Below are 20,364 nucleotides of genomic sequence, written 5' to 3' on the forward strand. Positions count from 1 at the left end.
CGCTCCGGAAATGCTGATGTGAAGAGCACATAGTATGCTCTCCGCATCCATTCCTGCCCCATTGAGAATGAATGGGTCTGCACCCGTTCCGGATATTGCGGAACGGATGCGGACCCATTCCACGGATGTGTAAATGGAGCCTTACTATCAGAAAGGCTTTTAGAGCGTTCGCCCTTGATGCCAGATATTTAATGGGTCATCATAATTATAAAAAAAAGATTTATCCATTCCCGATCATTGCCCTTCTATCAGCCCATGTAAATGGACCCTAAGATCTCAACCTAGAGGGTCAAAATGCATCGGTGCTCCCTGGGATGTTTTTAGTTTGTTTATGGTTTTAATATGAGAACTAAAATTTAGTGGCTTTACCTAATTCTTGAGGATGAGTGCTAGGTGTCTGGTCCTATTTCCACAATTCTTTTCTCCTGTACCTCTGCTGTGTGGTCCTGACGTCTTACTTCCCTTGTCCTGTTTCTGTCTCCCCCATGTCTGTCAGTGCTACGCAGAGGAGACAGTTGTAGTTACGTCATAGTGATAGCGCCCTGCACCATGACATTAAAGGGGTTGTCTCATCACAAACGATGGGGGCATATCGCTAGTATATGCCCCCATTGTCTTATAGGTGTGGGTCCCACTTAGGGCTGAAACACAGAAATATAGTGGCAAATCTGGGGGAGCTGCTCAACCCCTAACACTGTAGCGTGTTTTTCATTGGGGGAGCAGCCCCACCGCATGTGGACCGCAGCAAACGACTATCCCCAGCAAAAAATATTTTGCATACGGTGGAGGATGTCGGCGCGGTCCACATGCACCACAAAGGCATCCTACACAAAACGGAGCATTGTGCGGATGAAAATATAATCATAAATCACAGAAAAAATGCACCAAACGGATATGCCACTGACTATACTGGCTAGTCATAAATGCAGATATTAAAAGGTGAGACTTTTGCCAATATATTCCTGTCAGGAAGATATCGGAGCCCACATGCACCACGTCACGGCTCTTAGCATGGCACTCTTAGGGCTGCAACGATTAATCGACGTTATCGATAATATTCAATAAGGGGATTCGTTGTCAACTAATCCCGTTATCGAATAATCGGCCGATTCATTGCTATGCGGGCGGTCAGGCGCTATGCCTGCGGGTCCTTGAACTTTAGATCACCGCATCTTTATTACCTTACAATGAAGCTCCAGTAACAGGCAGAGCGGGCGGCGGCGTAACGTCACTTACTCACGTGACGCGCAGGCTCCGCCTGCTTCATTCATAAAGTAGGCGAAGCAGGCGCGTCACGTGAGTGAGTGACGTTACGCCGCCTCCCGCTCTGCCTGTTACTGGAGCTTCATTGTAAGGTAATAAAGATGCAGTGATTTAAAGTAAAAGTTACTGCCGGTTAAGGAATACTGCTGTGAGCGGCGGGGCCAGGGCTGTTATGGGGAGGGGGATCTGTGTATGGGACTGTTATGGGGGAGGGAGATCTGTGGAAGGCACTGTTATGGGGAGGGGGGATCTGTGGATGACACATATAGCATAAGATGCTATATAGTGTCATCCATAGAGCCCCTCATAGCATAGTCATCCACAGATCCCTCTCCCCATAACAGTGCACAGATCCCCCTCCCCATAACAGTACCATCCACAGATCCCCCACATAACAGTGCCATCCACAGATCCCCTCCATAACGGTGCCATCCACAGATCCCCTCCATAACAGTGCCATCCACAGATCCCCTCCATAACGGTGCCATCCACAGATCCCCTCCATAACAGTGCCATCCACAGATCCCCTCCATAACGGTGCCATCCACAGATCCCCTCCATAACAGTGCCATCCACAGATCCCCTCCATAACAGTGCCATCCACAGATCCCCTCCATAACGGTGCCATCCACAGATCTCCTCCATAATGGTGCCATCCACAGAGCCCCTCCATAACGGTGCCATCCACAGAGCCCCTCCATAACGGTGCCATCCACAGAGCCCCTCCATAACGGTGCCATCCACAGAGCCCCTCCATAACGGTGCCATCCACAGAGCCCCTCCATAACGGTGCCATCCACAGAGCCCCTCCATAACGGTGCCATCCACAGAGCCCCTCCATAACGGTGCCATCCACAGAGCCCCTCCATAACGGTGCCATCCACAGAGCCCCTCCATAACGGTGCCATCCACAGAGCCCCTCCATAACGGTGCCATCCACAGAGCCCCTCCATAACGGTGCCATCCACAGAGCCCCTCCATAACGGTGCCATCCACAGAGCCCCTCCATAACGGTGCCATCCACAGATCCCCTCCATAACGGTGCCATCCACAGATCCCCTCCATAACGGTGCCATCCACAGATCCCCTCCATAACGGTGCCATCCACAGATCCCCTCCATAACGGTGCCATCCACAGATCCCCTCCATAACGGTGCCATCCACAGATCCCCTCCATAACGGTGCCATCCACAGATCCACTCCATAACGGTGCCATCCACAATTTGTTTTAATATGGCCTTTGAACATAATTTTTCAAGTAAAATCATATAAACCCCTTTTTTTGTCATTTGGTGTTTTTTTCCGATTAATCGATGAAATTATCGACAAATAATCGTTAGCTGCAGCCCTAGTCCCACTGCTGGTACCCGCACCTATATTGAGAACGAAGCCCTATAAGTTGTGGAGAGCGTACTGCGCATGAGCAGCCGCCCTCTATTCATTTTCTACGGGGCCGCTGAAAATAGCCGAGCTTTGGCTCGGCTATTTTCGTGAGGCCCCATAGTAGTGAACGGGAGCGGTGGCCGGTCATGCTCAGTGCGCTCCCAATCACTTCTATGGGGAGAGCACTTGGTGGTGGCCGGACCGGAGTCCTCCAGCCACCATCTTGTGGTGCTCCGTTCCCGATATAGGTGCTCGAGTGGTGGGACTCGCACCTATAAGACAATGGGGGCATATCTATTTTGTAAGTTGAAGATTTCAGGTTGTTGTTGCCCTCTACCAAGCTATACTATGATTTTCTTGAAGTGTCTAAGATATCTGGCAATCAGGTCTTGCAGGGGTGAGGCTATCTGCACAAAGAACATGTTAGAGATTGTTCCAAATTCAAGTCCATCACTTCTTCTTCCAGAGAACCTTTTTTTTTAATATTGCAAGTGGTTTCACAGTTATCTCCTATCGCTTAATTAAAGAAAATTAAACTCCAATATATCTGTTCCTATTACTTACAGAATCTTCTCTTTATACCATAAGATGCTGCTTCACACTGCTCCCCCTGCTTTGTAAGAGCTAATGGAGAGAAACCTATCACAGGCAGCAAACAGGGGAGACAGGCTGAAGCTGCATCCCATGGGAATACATTACTCTTCTCTCAGCAGTTTACAAATAAAGTGTCACTGAGCTCTATCACTGGCTGCCGTCAGATAGGACTCTGATAAGTACATTGTGATGAGACTCTGTCCTCTCTGTGCAAATCCAGGAGCATAATAATAAGTGTATATTGCAGAGCTGCATATGAGACTGCATTAGGGATGAGAGGGGGGTGAAGGATTCAAAACGGCCCATTTAGAACACATTAACTATAACAGATATACACAAGAGCCTCTTAGTTATTTTTTAATAGTAGCCTTTGCTGTACTTTATAGGCAAATAAAATTGCTGGAGTGCTTCTTTAACATTTTTGTTAAAGTTTTATTGGAAAAAAAAATATTCAAATTAAAAACAACAGACACCCATTTCTCCATGAAACAATTGAAAAAAAAACCCATATATAATACCCTCCACAGTCTGTATTTAGTATCGCCCCATCCGTAACAACCCAATCTATATAATTATCATATAAATTATCCAGCGCAGTGAACATAGTAAGAGAATGCAGAAATTGCTAAAACAAAAAACAAAACGAAAACAAAACGCAGAATAAAAAGCAATGAAAAGGCCATATAAACAAAAATAAAAATTATCTTGAGTTTTGGGATGTGACAAAAATGTTTAAAATGTTTTTTTTTTTTTAAAGTGTTTTTTATGTTACAAAAATACTAAAACTTAAAGAAAATCATATATATATTTAGAATTACTGAAATCGTATTGACCTAAAGTTATCATGCTATTTATTCCACAAAGTGAATGTCCTAAAATGTACTAAATTTCTAGCGAATAAATTATTAGTATTGTATTAATTTTTGTTGTTCCCTTAAAATAACACAGAAGTGTCCTTAGGCTTCTTTCACACTTCATCATGGATCAGCAAAAAAGCTTCCGTTTTTGATAATACAACCGTCTGCATCTGTTATAAACAGATCCAGTTGTATTATCTTTAAAATGGCCATGTTGGATCCGACATTAAAAACATTGTAAGTCAGTGGGGGTGGATCCGTTTTTCTATTGTCTGAGAAAACGGATCCGGCATGACACACAGTGCAAGTTATTGGTACCGCTTGCGGCGGTTTTCTGTCTGGTATGGGAACGTAACCAAGCGGAACGGAATGCATTCTGGGGCAATCGGTTCAGTTCATTTTTCTCCCCATTCGTTGTCAAAGGAAGCTTTTTCCTCTGATATGGAGTTCCTCTACCGGATCTCAGTAACTGGAAAAGTAAAACGCAGATGTGAAATAGGCCTTAAAGACTGGGCAAACCATTTTATTTTGTTTTTCTGCAGGGAAACCCCTGTGGCAACTGACCTGTAATGTTTGCGTTGGCTTGTTTTCCCTGAAGCCGCATAGCAGGGAATCGGCTCAGCCATAGACTAGCAATAGAGATGTTTACTAGAGCTTTCTTCTGATCCAGCGCCGAGCTTCAGATAATAGGAGAGGAAAAAATAAATAAAAATCCAGATTTATCGGAAATATGTAAGCATTTCATCGGAAAATAATGTAAAAGCCAAAAGGGCAAACACGTGTCTAAATGTCTGCAGAACACCAATTATAGGAAACAGCGGAGGGGATTCTAGTCCTGGATGTTATCATGTGATGTATGGAATAGACCTTCTCCTCATACTGGCGCATTGTCACAGGCTAGCGTGTCCAGTAGCTTATCTTGTGACTTGGGATGAACACGGGCGTCCTCTATGTGCATTTGTATGTTCCAGCTGGTTTAAGATATATTTGACACAACAGGATGGCATCTCCCAAATCCGCCTAATATTTTATAGGCAGTAATCTCTCCGAAAGACATTTAGTGGCCTGTGGGCATTGCTTTGCTGAATATATATATTTTTGAAGCATTTCACACTTGAAAATTTGCAAGTATGCTCAAAGCCAGGATCCCTGCGGAGAGCAAAAATGCCGCTTAAACACTCAAATCACAGCATCAAACAGCTCGAAATCTGGTGAGTCAGTTTGAGCAGTCACATTGTGTTGCGAATGAGCAGCGAGTGTATCTGTTTTACTGCCTGTAGGGCATTCCTTTCTAATGTGTACGCATTTATAAATTATATCTGATACAAACCCTGAATGCACAGCTTTACGCGCAGCTCAACAAATCAAAAGTAACAATGATGTAAGTTTTAAGTAGGTTCCCGAGAAACCGTTTAATGTAACACAGGGTCAGCAGTTTGTGGAGCAGGTGGAGGGCCCCTTGTCTACGGCTTTACCGCCTAATGGTCCAAGGTTACGATCTGTGTAATGGAAGGGGGAGAAGCAGCTTTGGTTTGTCTGTCAGCGTCCCCTGTGCTTTAAAAGAAAATAACTTGTCAAAGTGAAGTGTTTAGTCGTCCTTCTGTTAATTGACAGGTCCCATCTTGAAGGTGTATTTTTTTTTTTATCTATTTTTTTGTGTTTTTATATGTGAAGCATATCTTTCCTATAGAGCAGGGGTGGCGGAGCTTTTTGCTGCCGAGGGCCATTTGGATATTTGTAACATCGTTCGCTGGGCATCCAAAATTCCAGTGTGCTATATTCTCAGGGATAACAGACGGTCAATGCACTTTTACACACCAAGGAATATATTTTTGCAGCCACTTACCAGACAAATAGCACTTTTAGATGTTTACAATTCACCAAACTGGTTTGGCACCAGGTCTGGTTTTAGACAAAATGTGGCCCTGGGCAAAACTAAAAGTGGGGCCCCCAAATCTTGTAATAATGTACAAACAACACAGTTGGGCCGAATGCACACGGCCGTTTTTCATGGCCGTGAGCGGTCTGTGGAACCACGGCCTGGATTCCTACTGAGAACAGGAGCGCACGGCGTCATTGGTTGCTATGACGCTGTGCGCTCCCTGCTGCCGCCACAGTACAGTAATACACTGGTATGATCTACACCAGTGTATTACTGTACTGTTCCGGCAGCAGGGAGCGCACGGCGTCATAGAAACCAGTGACGCCGTGCGCTCCTGCTCTCAGCAGGAATCCAGGCCGCAGTTCCACGGACCGCTCACGGCCGTGAAAACCGGCCGTGTGCATTCGGCCTTACATTCTGTCGATTCCGGCGCTCACTCACAGATTTACACCCCATAAAGCTCCTCGCACAGTTCTTCACCCTCATGGCCCCAGAATATGCCACATGCCCCCTCCCCTCACAGCAATGAGTTCCCCTCATCCACGGCATCTGAGAGTGTTAAAAACCAAAAGCGTTGGATTCCTCTTCAGCCTCTGTACTAGGATTCCAGGCTCGTTGTTAGTATATCCCAGTTCAGGCCACTAGATGGCAGCACTGAACTGTGATATAGTGATTTCTATTCAGAATAATGGAGCAATTTACATCTGATGATTGTAAGCTGTGGTCCACTTGGGGGACTTAACAAAAAGTAAAAAAATAAAATAAAAAAAGTTTTAAAAATTAAAAAAAAAAAATTTAAAATTAAAAATAGCATTATGGGCATCGCCACATGCGAAAACAAAAATATTTTTAAAAAGTTAGCCGATTCGCATTTCTGTCATCACTTTATCTCTTAAGAAAATTGAATAAAAAGTGATCGAGTCCTAAACAACCCAAAATGGTATTGTCAAAAACTACAGATCGTTCCGCAAAAAATGTGCCCCCACACATCTCCATAGACATAACTATAAAAAATGTATAAAAATCAGAATATCGCGATGAAAAGAAAAAAATTTTTTTTTTAAGAAGCGAGTCCTGATGAGGCTTACCTTGCTGCAGTGAGCGGGCCTATAGAGGTCCTGAGCGGGGGTGCTGTTAGAGTTGCCACCTTTTCCAACAAAAAATACTGGTTACACAAGTTAAAAAGGTTGGTGTGGGTTAATACGGATGTTATTTGATCATATTTTGCTCAGTTATTTTTCTCAATAAAATACAATTTTTCACTGTTGGGGACAGCTTGTGTATTTAAGTTTTATTTAGCCTCTAGTTTTCTTTTCTGCACAAGTTATCCAGAAATCAGAGAAAGCTGACAGTTCGTACAGACACATTGGATGACCATAAAGAACCATAAAGGTTATAGGTAATACAAGTTAGTAGTTTAGAATACTTACATCAGCAGCAATTAACTCAACTTTTTTTACAGCCTGTCCAGGAATACAAGGACAGTTTGCAGGGGTCAATGACCAAACTCTTGAGAGATATTGGAAACTCAGTATATGGGCATCCAGAATAGGGCCTCCGGAACCTTAGATGTAAGTGGCAGCTGCATGAAACAGGCTGTCATTGCCATAGCAAAACAGAAATATCCATGCCGGTAGTGAGCAGGGTCTTTAGAAAAGCAGCCTTTCCTCATGGGGTTTAGATGCTATATAATGGATATTATGCATTATGCTGTATGCAAATAATATGGACAGTGAAGTAGAAGTCTTTACATTTTTTCGATCAGGCTGTGTTTTTTTGCCCTCAGATTCTGTTTTTCAGCCCTTCTTTTCCTTTGTCTTTTGCCATGCAGCAATTGAACCACCCGAACATAATCAAGTACCTGGACTCATTTATTGAAGACAATGAGTTGAACATCGTTTTGGAGTTGGCAGATGCTGGAGATCTTTCTCAAATGATTAAAGTAAGGACCAAAGGACTTTATTTTGCAGATGCGAAATTTTCTTTTTAAGTACCTTCCATATGTTTTGTGAGCACTATAATAACTTGCTTAGAAATATAGGATAGCTTTATTACCGCTTTTGTGAAAAGGCTGATGGAAACTGCCACCTTTTTTGGAAAAAAAGCCTACTTGGAACTGCATCATTGAAGAGGACCTTTCACTGGTCCTTACATTACAATATTAGTACCTGTCAGTGTAGGGCATGATCATTAGATGTCCGTGCTCTCATCTTTTTCAGATCGACGCTCCGTTGGGGTGCTGTGCTTCCCGTTCTGGTAACCTGCCCCCTGTATGCTAATTAATAGCATCGGTACAGGGGGGAGGAGACGGCCGTGTTTCTCAGGGGCCGTCTCCTTCTCCCTGGCTGTGAGCTGTCCAATCGCATTAGAGTGTGTCACAGCCAGGGAGATAATAAAGCTCATCTTCTCCCTGGCTGTGATGTGGTCCGCAGCGATTGGGCCAGCCAGGGAAAAGGAGACGCCCCCTGAGAAACATGTCCGTCTCCTCCTCCCTGTACTGGTGCTATTAATTAGAATACAGGGCCGTATAAGAGAATGAGGGGCACAGCGCTCCAACAGAGCAGCCGATCTAAAAAAAAAAAAAAAATTATAAATGAACGCAAATAAATAAATGAGTAATGTCAAAACTGAGGCGCAGTAGCATCATCCCAGAGCTGTATTGGTGTGTACTGTATAGTTTGTATGATGAATTTCATTATATATGGAAAAATAATATTGGATGGATGTAAATATACAAGTACTAGGGTACATTATTCAAAGGGAGTGTGTCACCCTGTAAAACTGTTGACAGCACTATGCAGTAGAAACATAACTTTTTTGAGCTTTCATTGAGAAGAGTAGTGTGAGTATGAAGTTTATATTCTGCAATTCACTGCTCCTGAAGTGGAGGTCTTGAGCATTGAGGTGCTTTACTCGGGCCTCCCCTATACTCTGAGTGACACATGTAATAGTCTCCTGATTGGATGCTACAGCTGTCAATCGGAGCAGAAGGGAGGGGGGCTGTGAAACAACCCAATGCAGAAAGCACTTTATAGTGAAGATCTACCTCCTTTTCACTTGCAGAGCAAAAGTTCATATTCATACTACTCCTAATAATAGAATTTCAGCGAAAAGGTATGTTTGTCCTGTTCTCACCAGCCCCTGCCTAGCACTGTCAGCAATTTTACATTGTCAAAACTGCTGACAGACTTGCCTTTAAAACTGAAGTACGTGACTAATTTTGTATGCTTTCAGAAGGATTTCCCGTTCACTTTTTCATCACAGTTTTCTTGAAAATGTATTTTGTAATGAGATTTATGTACTTATGTAGTCATTTCTGTACTTTACGGTCAAAACGGTGACCTGTAAATGCTGACTCTTGAGAATAATGAAAGGCTATGGACACCTTTGGAGGTATTTCTTTTATTGCATTCTTGTAATTTTGGGCTTAAATTGTTTTTGCAATTGGTGTTTATTAAAATTTTCTATAGTTTTTTTCTTCTTCTACAGCTTTCACTTTGAGTGCATTTGCAGGCTGTCAGGCTCTTAGCCTCACTCTGAATTCTTTGATGGCTGACACCGTAGTCCAAGGGTCAGCAACTTTTGGCACTCTGGCTGTTGTAAAACTACAGTTCCCAGCATGCTCCATTCACTTCTATGGGAGTTCTGAAAAGAGCAGAACAAGTATGCATGATGGGTGCTGTAGTTTCGCAACAGCTGCAGTTCCGGAGGTTGCTAACCCCTGCTGTAGTACATATCTGCACTTACCTAACAGCTCCTGAACACTCATTATAGCTAAATTCTTATACGCTTCATATGGATTTTGCTATAAGAAGTGTTTAGGAGCCATCAGGAGTTCATAGATAAGGGCTACAGATCCAGCCGAGAGAGCAGTAATCTGACAGATTCAGTGTGAAGCAGCGAACCTTCTAGTCTGCAAATGTATTGAAACTGAAAGCTGTAGAAGAAAAACTCTTGCAAATTTTTAAATAAAAACCAATAGAAAGTGTAATTGTTTAACCCCAAAATACTAGAATGCAATAAGAGGTGATCTATCACCATATTTGACAACCATATAATATCGTGTGCAGTGCTCATGCATCCCAGTCACATCGAGGTTCCTATGTTTGGTCGACTATTTTGCGATGTCCTTAAACTATCGGTTTAGTAGTCAAGTAATGGTTTAGTTGCTAAATGATTGCACATACTGTACATTAGACAAGCTTTAGCTCAGGCCATGTTAGTGCTTTGAATTAGCCTCAGCCTAAGTTTTGACCCTCCCCACGTTGATAGCACCCATACTGTCCACCGTAGTCCCTGCTACCAACCTGTCCCTAGTTCTCTTGATGAGCCTTTCTCCGCAGTCGAGAAGATACACATGAGCAGCCACTTACGTGTAGCTCGGCGATGAGGCATCAATTTCAGCTACTGAGAAAGATTAATGTAGGGTCATAAGTGAGCACAGTGGTAGCCCTTTGTCGGGTGCTGTGTGTTGTTTCTGCCCAGCAGGAGTGGTCCGTGACCTTTTCTGAAACTGGTCTTTTAGGCACTCAGCTGCCAAATGCATACAAAGCTGGCAGAAAGGCATAACCAGGACCGCTTTGCCATTGTGGCAGCCTTACTATTGAGATTTGTCTTGTGCTGGTTTAGAACCATATACTAGATTCCACATATTTCTAGAGGAGCACTTTAGACTTTTCCATATCGGTTATAATGCAGAATATTTAATGATATCAGAGTTTGCTTTGGGCAAATATTCAGTTTGCTACAGTTTATGGTTCTGAGGCTCTAAATATGTTATCCGAGGTAATTAAGACAAGAGATGCTCATTACACCAAGACGGCATCTCCACCTGTCAGGTTTTGTTTAGTTCCAGAGCATTGATTTGATGAGTGTGGGAAATGGGTTACGATACCTCCAAAGGCTCAGAAGGATCTTGAATTTGGTTCTGAAATGGCTTATTTACTGCCTGTCCTCTGTTAAAATGATTTTCTTCAAAAAAAATTTATTACGCCTTTGCTTTTTATATGACACCAGAAGGACCCTGTTTCGTACGGGTATATTTCATGTAATGTTTGTGTGCGTCGTTAAAAGATATCAACAGTATCCCACATAACAGTGACATCTACAGCACCCCGCCCCTTTAAGAGTGCACTCCACAGTCCCCCACCCGTTAACACTGACCACTCCCCCCCCCCCCCCCCACAGTGCCCCACCACTTTAAAATGGGACCTCCACAGCAGCCCATCCCCTTAATTTGACCTTCACAGCAGCCCGCCCCTTGACGGTGAGTTTCTCAGCACCCCACTCCCTTGACAGTGACCTCAGGGGCCCGCCACCTTAACAGTGACCTCCACAGTACCCCGCTGCCTTAACAGTGACCTCCACAGCAGTTGCCCCTTTAATAGTGGTCCCTGCCCCTTAACAGTGACCTCCACAGTGTCCGCCCCTTTAACACAGCGGCCTGTCCACTTAACAGTAACATCCACAGTGACTGCCTCTTTGACAGTGCCCTGCTCCTTTAATGCTAGGGCAGCATGACGACGTGTCACGTGACATCTTGTCTCAACAATTTTTAGAATGATAGGCTATGGTGTCGCACTGCGAAATGTGACATGCTGTGACTGCAACACGACTGTCGTGTTGCAGTATGTCACATGTCACAGTACAACACCATAGACTAGCAATATAAAAATTGTTGCGTGACATTGGTGCGACATCAATGTCGCAGTGTAGTTGTGCCCTATGTGTTGTGCGACACGTTGTCTTGTAGCCCTAGCCTAAAGCAGACCTACAGCAGTGATGAAAAATGGCTGGGTTGTTATGGAAACCTGGAGTAAAACTGTGTGTATGTGGAGACTAAGGGCCTGCAAGCTTCTATTGGCTGATAAGGGTCATGTGACCGTGTGTATGGCAGTTGGGATTTGAAAAGAGAGACTTGCAGGCTTGTACTGGCTAATGCATTTTTTTGGGAATATCTCGGGAACGGTACGTCCTAGAGAGCTGAGACCCCCACAAGATTTCTTTCCAGGTAGCAAGGGATGTGTATACCAAGTTTCGTTGAAATCGATGATTGTGTTTTTGAGTGATCGCAGAACATACACACATATATACGTCTTTCTTTATATATATATATATATATAGATTGTGCCTGATATTCTACAGCTTCATAACACTGCTTGTTCTGCTCTTCTCATTATAGTATTTTAAGAAACAGAAGAGATTAATACCGGAGAGGACAGTATGGAAGTACTTTGTGCAGCTGTGCAGCGCCGTGGAACATATGCATTCCCGCCGGATCATGCACAGAGGTAATCTCGCCATCCATCCATGGCTGCTTCATCCTACACCTAATCCTGCACTCCTGTACAGGAATCCAGCAGTCTGTTCATGACGACTGCTGTATAAAGCTGTTTATCAAAAAGTAAAAAAGATAAAAAGCACAAATCTTTTCATAAACTGTTGCTGTATACATTCGGGTGGGTTTGGTAGACAGTATATTTATGATATAAAATACTGTATGTATCCTGTCTGTAGTAGCTTTGAAACAAGCATAGTTGTCTGCCTCTGCAATGGGGCCGCTGCGGCTGCCTCGTCTATGGCTTGAGGGGACCCTGAAACATCACATCTACATGTGATCATGCTTGATTCATCTCCACCATGTCTCCCTGTGGAATATCTATTTGGTAATGTGGACTTGTCTTACACCTTTGGACTTTTTTCCTATATGGATTTTTATGCTTATGCTGCATGGTATATATAAAAAGGATTTAAAGGGGCTATCCGAGGCTGGAAATGGCCCCCCATATGCTTGGGCCCCTCACACTGATTCTACATACCTGTCTTCCTGCGCCGCCCTGTTCCCTGCACCACCGCTGCTACTTCTCCCAGTGAGCGGATGAAAACATTAGGTGTCGGGGAGGGGGGTGAGCAGCCAATGACAGGCAGTGTCGGAGACAAGCCTCTCTAGCGTCACCCGTGATGCTAGGGAGGCTCGTCACCGTCTGCCATTGGCTGCTTCTCCCCGACACCGGATCTTTTCATCTGCGCACAGGGAGAAGGAGCATCGGCGGTGCGGGGACCAGGAGCGGAGCGGGGAGGCAGGTAAGTAGAGGTGTGAGGGGCCTGGGCATAAGGGTGGCCATTTCCAGCCTCAGATAACCCCCTTTAATAAAGAAGTGGATTAAAATTTGAAATTGTCCTGTTGCATTTTCTAGGTACCTCTGTCATGGCAAAATCGCATAAATAGTGTTTGCTTGCTAACTCCAAAGACACTCTGATGGGGAGCTTAGATTGTGAGCCCCATTGGGGACAGTGTGATGCTAATGTATGTAAAGTGCTGCGGAATATAGTACCGCTATATAGAAATGTGTAAAGAGGTTATCCTAAGGTTAATGTAAAAACCAGCCCTGTACTTCACATGGATCCAGAGATCTCCCCATTCATTGCTCTGCTAGATTTATATCAAGCTGACAGCTCAGGAAGCTTGTCATTTCTCAGGGGTTGTGTCCTGTCAGCTGCAGCTGGTTGCAGTTGAAGGATGGAACTGAGCATGTACGTCCACCTCAGGGAGATGGACAGAGAAATTTGAAAAAGAGCAAACAGCAGGCAGCGCTATACGGATAGATAGATTTTATCAAATAACTCAGTGGCTAGACTAAATTTATAATTGCTTTCAATTACGAAAGTGTTCGTATCCAAGTGCTGGTTTGAAAACTGTACAATATTTTTTGTGGGATAATTCCTTTTAATATTGTAAAAAAAATAAAGTAAAAATTGAAGCAGTATACTAAAAGTTTTTGGAGATGTGGCCTCTTAGTGTTCAGGTAAATTGATGTATCACCATTCTTCTCTAGCACTGATCCGGTTAAGAAAAATCTTCCTCCAGATTTCTTTATCTCTGACATCTCGTCCTGTTACCTCTATGAACGTTTTATGTCATCCGGCCTTTGAAGCGCGGCTCTGATTGGACCTGATGAAACTGTCAGAGGCTGATGTGTTTTGATTCCTTTATGAAAGTGCTGTCACATCACAGCTGTGAAGTGCCGAATACAAAGGCTTCGATCAGAGTTTTGGATTTGTGTTGTGTTTAGGGCATCGGGACATATGGCTTCATAGAGCTGTACGTGTCTTCTGGGAAAGTTGGCTGAACATGTTTGTAGAGCACAGAAGCATAAGAAATAAAAAGTATTTTAGTAGTAGTTGCATCTTCTGTTCTGTGTTGGTCTTCTACTTTGATTGCTTCCTGGTAATTGTGTCACTGTGCACCAATTTTTTGGTGCTTTGGTCCTAAATGACCAGACTGTTAGCAGTTTTGCACCTGTGGTGCTTTAGTAGCCCTACCTGTTTTAAATTCATGGCCTGCCAGAATACCTTTTGTACTGTTTTGTGTGATTCATAGTGCTGTTTTTCTTTATTTTTATTATTTAGGTAGGTATTTTTTTAACGTGTGTCCCATGAGGCCATAACAGATCTCTAGGGATATTCATACTCTTTATAATTTTTCACTTCATCTCTCTGTCCTGTCACCAGTCACTGACAGCGCTGATTTGGGTCTGCTAAGACCCAGCAGCTCTGGCATGCTGTGGCACCAGTGATCACATGATCGCCATGTCCAATTGAGGAAGCAGCAGTGCCATTTACTGGGCATGATGCAGGATGCAGAAGAGAAGGCAGTAGTTTCCCTGGCTGTCTGTTTTTGCTTTCCTTAAATAGGAGCCTTTGAAAATGTCTACCTGCACACGGTTGCAACTTTTAGAACAGAAAATCCTTGCGCCTTTCTGTGGGTTTCCTCTTCATATCCGCATGTGCATATTACTTGTGGATTTTGGTGCAGATTTGATGTGGATTTTGGTGCAGATTTGATGTGGATTTTCCGCAGATCTCGTCCTTGCATTAAAAAAAATGTAAACTGCGAACAAAGAATTGACATGCTGGGGATTTTGAAATCTGCAACAGGTCAATTTCCACACGGCAAAAAAGCAAAGTGTACATGAGATTTGATTGCTCTCCTTCACTTTCATGGTACGCTTTTTTCCTTACTAGACTCTGCACATAAAAACAAATAATCCGTAACCTCTGCAGGTCGCCATAGTCTTCCCATCACCTACAGTAATGTCTGTGGGTGCCAGAAGACTAGTTGATTTTGTTGTCCACCCATGGGTGTACAGCTTTCTGATTTTAAACGGTTCCTTGCATAACGGTCACTGTGAAGGGTGTAATGATGGTCATACTGCCTTCATTCTGCTTTTTGAGAAATATGTAGCTAATAAATGATTGTCCAAATCAACAGAAGAGGACACGACATAGACTGTGGATTCTTTTTATCTTGTTTTCCTCTCAAAACCAGATTTCTTTGAAACCCACATGTTCCTATTATTGACGTGGGTATTGAAATGGTAATTATGTCATTACTCCTACATTTAAGCTATTCACTAAATGATGGATGTTTTTTTTCTCATCTATGACTTTTTGTGGGTAAAATAACTAAAAAATAGCATCAAAACTGTAGTGAAAGTTTTGCTAAGAAATTAGGCAAACAACATTTTTATGTTATGTAGTCATTAATGAAATGTTCAATGCTGTTTTTGGAGTCTGAGGATGAAGCTTGTAAATGCATAGCCAAATAAGGCTACTTTCACACTAGCGGCAGCCTTCTCCGGCAGGTTGTCCCGGTGGGGGAACAGCCTGCTGGATCCGTGCTGCCACTAGGGCACCGTGCCGCATCTCGGCATGTTTGCCGTGCTGCGGCCGGACCCATTATAGTGAATGGGGCCAGAGCAGCCCTCCGGCGGCACAGTGCACTAGCGGCAGCATGGATCCGGCAGGCTGTTCCCCCGCCGGAACAGCGTGTCGGAGAAGGCTGCCGCTAGTGTGAAAGTAGCCTAAGCTGATGGTGGACTGGTAGTAATCTATTGATGTTTGAGAACTGGTCCTTAAAACGGGGCTTAACTTTGGCTTTAGCATGCATTCTAGTGTTATTGCGAACCTGTCTGAGCTAGACCATCTAGAGATCCGTAAATCTAGAAGAAGAATGGATGGTACCTACATACAAGAGGCCATAAGATTGTCTCCTTTTTCCTCCACAGATATAAAGCCTGCTAATGTTTTTATCACAGCTGCTGGAGCTGTGAAATTAGGAGACCTCGGGCTTGGTCGGTTCTTCAGCTCCAAAACCACAGCAGCACATTCCTTGGGTACAGTATATATATTTTTTCTGATCTCGACATCTTGTACATTTTACATTATTCTGGCTAAAGCTAGTGGTCATCAAATAGTTTCTTCCTCTTACTCTGTGCAAAGCCCCCACATTTTGCTGCTTCTCGCTTACTCATCAGTTACTGTATTTTTCACTTTATAAGGCGCACCTGATCATAAGACACACCTAGGAAAATAAGAAAAAATATGTTTTTCAACAGACCCCCAATCTTCATCAAACCCCCAATTAGACCCTCAGTCTTCATCAGACCTCAGATCAGACCACCATATTAAACCTTATATCAGACCTCAGATCAGTCCCCTAAATCTACAACTTAGAGGTTATGTTATGATTAATGTAAAAATCTGACATCAAATAATACATAATAATCTCTTTCTAACAAAGCTAGAACCAGCCCGGTACCTCACATGGATCCAGAGATCTCCACATTCATTGCTCCAATTGTTCTGATAGATTATCTTCAGCCTGGCAGCTCAGGGGGTGTGTCCTTTTTGCTGCAGCTCTCTCTCTCTGTAACTACCACAGCTTCAGCTTCTAACAGTACATATGGCTGGTGGCAGATGAATATTTAAACTGTGCGTGTTCGACCAGCTCAGTGAGATGGACCAAAAAAATAAGAACAAACAGTAGGTGGCGCTATACAGATGCATTTTATTGAATACATTTTCAGTTGCATGCAATTACAAAACCATTCAGATCCAGGTGCTGGTTTGAAAAACGTAGAATATATTCTGTGACACAACCATTTTCATGGAGACAATATAAAACAATATAAAAAAAAACCATTTGGTCAAATACACCAAAAAGAAAAGTTCAAAGGACCACAGTTCATGCCAGTGTACCCCCCACTGTGCTGCAACCCTGCCTGGTTTTGTAAAATAGTGCTCCTGCACCCCTTTATGGCCCCCTGCAAATTTCGCGCTCCGTATGCTAATACTGAGAATTGGTGCAATATGGGCATCTCCTTCTCGCAGCGGGCTGTCCAATCGCAGCGCAGAGCATCCTGAGCGTGAAATTTGCGGGGGGCCATAATGGGGCGCAGGAGCACTATTTTTAAAAACCAGGCAGGGTGGCAGCACAGCTGGGGGTATCCTGCAGGTACAGATATTTATCTCACTTACTACAAACCCATGAAAGGTCCTCTTTAAATCAGGGATCAGCAACCTCCGGTACCTCAACTGTTCAGAAACTACAACTCCCAGAATCCTCCTTACAAGAACAACTTGAGTAAATGTGCGTGCTGGGAGTTGTATTTCACAGCAGATGGAGTCCCTGTATTAACCCAAAGTTGGCTCCTTCTAAATGCATAATACTGATTTGCCAGTGCTGCTGTTCAGACACGTTTTCCCCATTACAGTGGATGAGGGTTCATCAGGGGACAAGTTCACTTTATGTCCCTATGAATGTATCTCTTTATTGTAGTTTACAATTTGTTTTAGACTGTAACCGTTTTGTTCTCTGCAGTGCTACAGATGTAATGGAGTATATCAGCAGGGTCAGACTACACAGTATTTGTTTGTAGTCTGTTACCATGGAAATAAATAGGTTTGCATTGACACACAAAACTGTAGAAAATACTATGACAATTTGCAGATTAGTTCCCTTTCAGATGCAATAGAACAATAAAAAAAAAGGTTGCAAATGAATACTTCTCCTTTATACCCCTGTCCACTATCATTAGCCACTTACCCTCATGACCGTTAAAGAGGACCTTTCACCTGGAAAAACATTGTGAACGAAGTATCCTGACATATACAGCGGCGCCCAGGGATCTCACTGCACTTACTATTATCCCTGGGCGCCGCTCCGTTCTCCCGTTATGCCCTCCGGTATCTTCGCTCTCTTGGTTATAGTAGGCGGAGTCTGCCAGGCTGTGAGCTGTGCGCTGCGATTGGCCAGTGCTACAGCCTAGGAGGAGGAGACGCCCAGCAGAACAAGGGCAGACTCCGCCTACTATAACCAAGAGTCCTAAATCTCCACCTACTATAACCTACTGAGTGAAGATACCGGAGGACATAACGGGAGAACAGAGCGGCGCCCAGGGATAAGTGCAGTGAGATCCCTGGGCGCCGCTGTATATCTCATGATACTTAGTTCACAATGTTTTTCCTCTTTAAGCGTGCAGGCCGTCATTCTATACAACTCTGTGAAGTTACAGAAACAGCTGAGTGAGACTAGTTATTATCTCTTTGGTTTACATATCACATAATATCATTTTCACCTCATTTTGGAAGACTCCCTCTACAAGTGCATGAATTTAGGGAAGGAGCAGACGGGACTACTTTGGTTACTTTATCCTATTACAATACAGTTAAAAAAGCCACACAACATATTATGATTGGTGTCCCTTTTGAATTAATATTAAAATTGTGCAATTTTTATGTGGTTTCTGTGAAATCCATCTATTTATCCTAAACGCGCCCTGCTATTGTAACGGTAAAAATCTAGATCGCCCAGTACATCTTCCCACGGGCACCGCCACCTCTTTAGGTATAGATGGCTATCTGCGCTTGATCTGAAGAAATATTTTTTATAACATAAAGGAAATAACCACATCAAGCCCTATTAAGATCATGTCAGGCGGAATGAGCCCAAAATATGATAGTGTCCACTTAATGATGAGATGTCCTGCGACAGCTGCACTTATTATATTAATGAGAAGGAACTGGGATTCCACAAGTCATAGTCCCTGCATCCCAAGCACATCAGTCAGAGCAGTAGTCCAGACAGATATGAAAGGGGTAACTCCTTGATGGCTGTGGGGCTAAGCAAACATCTACAGCAATGCACACATTTATTTACGTGCTTCATAATCTAGAACTTTGCATAAAGATCAACTAACCATGCATGACCGAAGCGCTAATGATCGTGTGTAGTCAGTGGTACGTCCAGCAAGAGATAGTAATTGTACAGTACGATATAGATAGATAGATATATACAGTATACGGTATATAAAATGCATATTGCTGCTGAATGAACCGCATCAGGCCCCCTACCTAACTTTATGCTTGCAGGAAACCTACCGTTTGGGACCATTTTTATCTGATTGTATTTTTTCTTATTTTGGGCTACAAATATATATTTTTTTATTTGCTCTTTATTAAAGAATTTTGGCTATTTTTGTTCTATAGGATTAACCCCCTAAGTACCAGGCCCATTTTAGGTTTAGCATTTTAGTTTTTTTCCTCCCCACGTTCCAATAGCGATAACTTTTTGATTTTTTTTCATTCACATAGCCATATGATGGCTTATTTTTTGCGGGACAAGATTTATTTTTTAACGGCACCATTTAATTTACCATTTCTGTTTTTGGAAAACAGGAAAAAAATCTATGTGGGGTTAAATTGAAAAAAATAAATAACAAAAAAACAATTCCACCAAGGTTTTTCGGGTTTTGACATCACGACGTTCATGGTACGCTAAAAATGACATGACGTTATTATTCTGTAGCTCAATACGAATCCAGCGATGCCAAACTTGTGTAGGTCTTTTTATTTTTTTACTACTTTTAAACCTTTGAAAAAAAATCAAACTTTTCTTTGCATCACCATTTTCTGACAGCCATAACTTTTTTATATTCTGGTTTAGGCCTCTTTCACACTTGCTTGCGTTGTCCGGATCCGGCGTGTACTCCACTTGCTGGAATTACACGCCGGAAAAACGCAAGTGTACTGAAAGCATTTGAAGACGGATCCGTCTGCGTTTTTTAGGGATGTAAAAAATTTTTTATTATTAGTTATGACATTTTCGGATGTGGTGATACCTATTATTTTTATTATTGTATATATGTTTTTATATGTAAAATTTGAAAAGGGAGTGATTTAGACTTTAAACTTTAACTATTAGCCCCCTTAAAGGGCCTGGAGCACTTTAGCAGCATCCAAGCTGCCATGGCAACCGATCTGTTCCCCGTGCTTTCACTGCTGGGGCTCCGATCGAAAGGCAGAGGGAGCCACATCCCTCTGCCTTCACTCACAGGTGCCGCAATCAGCTTTGATCGCGGCATCTAAGGGGTTAAATGGGCGGCGCGATCGCTGTGTATGGAGCAAGCCCACGCTGAGCCCCACTCCATACATCTCCTGCACCACTGTGACGTACTGGTACGTCACTCTGGCTTAAGGAGTTGAATTTTGCTGCTTGCTGTTCTGACATCTGGTATATAGTTCCTATCTCTGATTTCCAGACGG

The 20,364-nt window shown here is 43.2% G+C and overlaps 1 protein-coding gene across 3 annotated transcripts in view; it reads left to right on the plus strand.

The window, feature by feature from the left end:
* NEK6 (NIMA related kinase 6) overlaps positions 1 to 20,364 on the plus strand; it is a 190,089-nt gene that overhangs the window by 129,064 nt on the left and 40,661 nt on the right. For all 3 annotated transcript variants that reach the window (XM_044268296.1, XM_044268295.1, XM_044268297.1), the window contains exons 6-8: positions 7,811 to 7,921; positions 12,161 to 12,269; positions 16,047 to 16,154. In XM_044268296.1, the coding sequence (XP_044124231.1) occupies positions 7,811 to 7,921; positions 12,161 to 12,269; positions 16,047 to 16,154 (328 nt within the window). The remainder of the gene's footprint in view (positions 1 to 7,810; positions 7,922 to 12,160; positions 12,270 to 16,046; positions 16,155 to 20,364) is intronic.

This window comes from Bufo gargarizans, chromosome 9 (genome assembly GCF_014858855.1).
Source record: "Bufo gargarizans isolate SCDJY-AF-19 chromosome 9, ASM1485885v1, whole genome shotgun sequence".
NCBI classification, from domain to species: domain Eukaryota; kingdom Metazoa; phylum Chordata; class Amphibia; order Anura; family Bufonidae; genus Bufo; species Bufo gargarizans.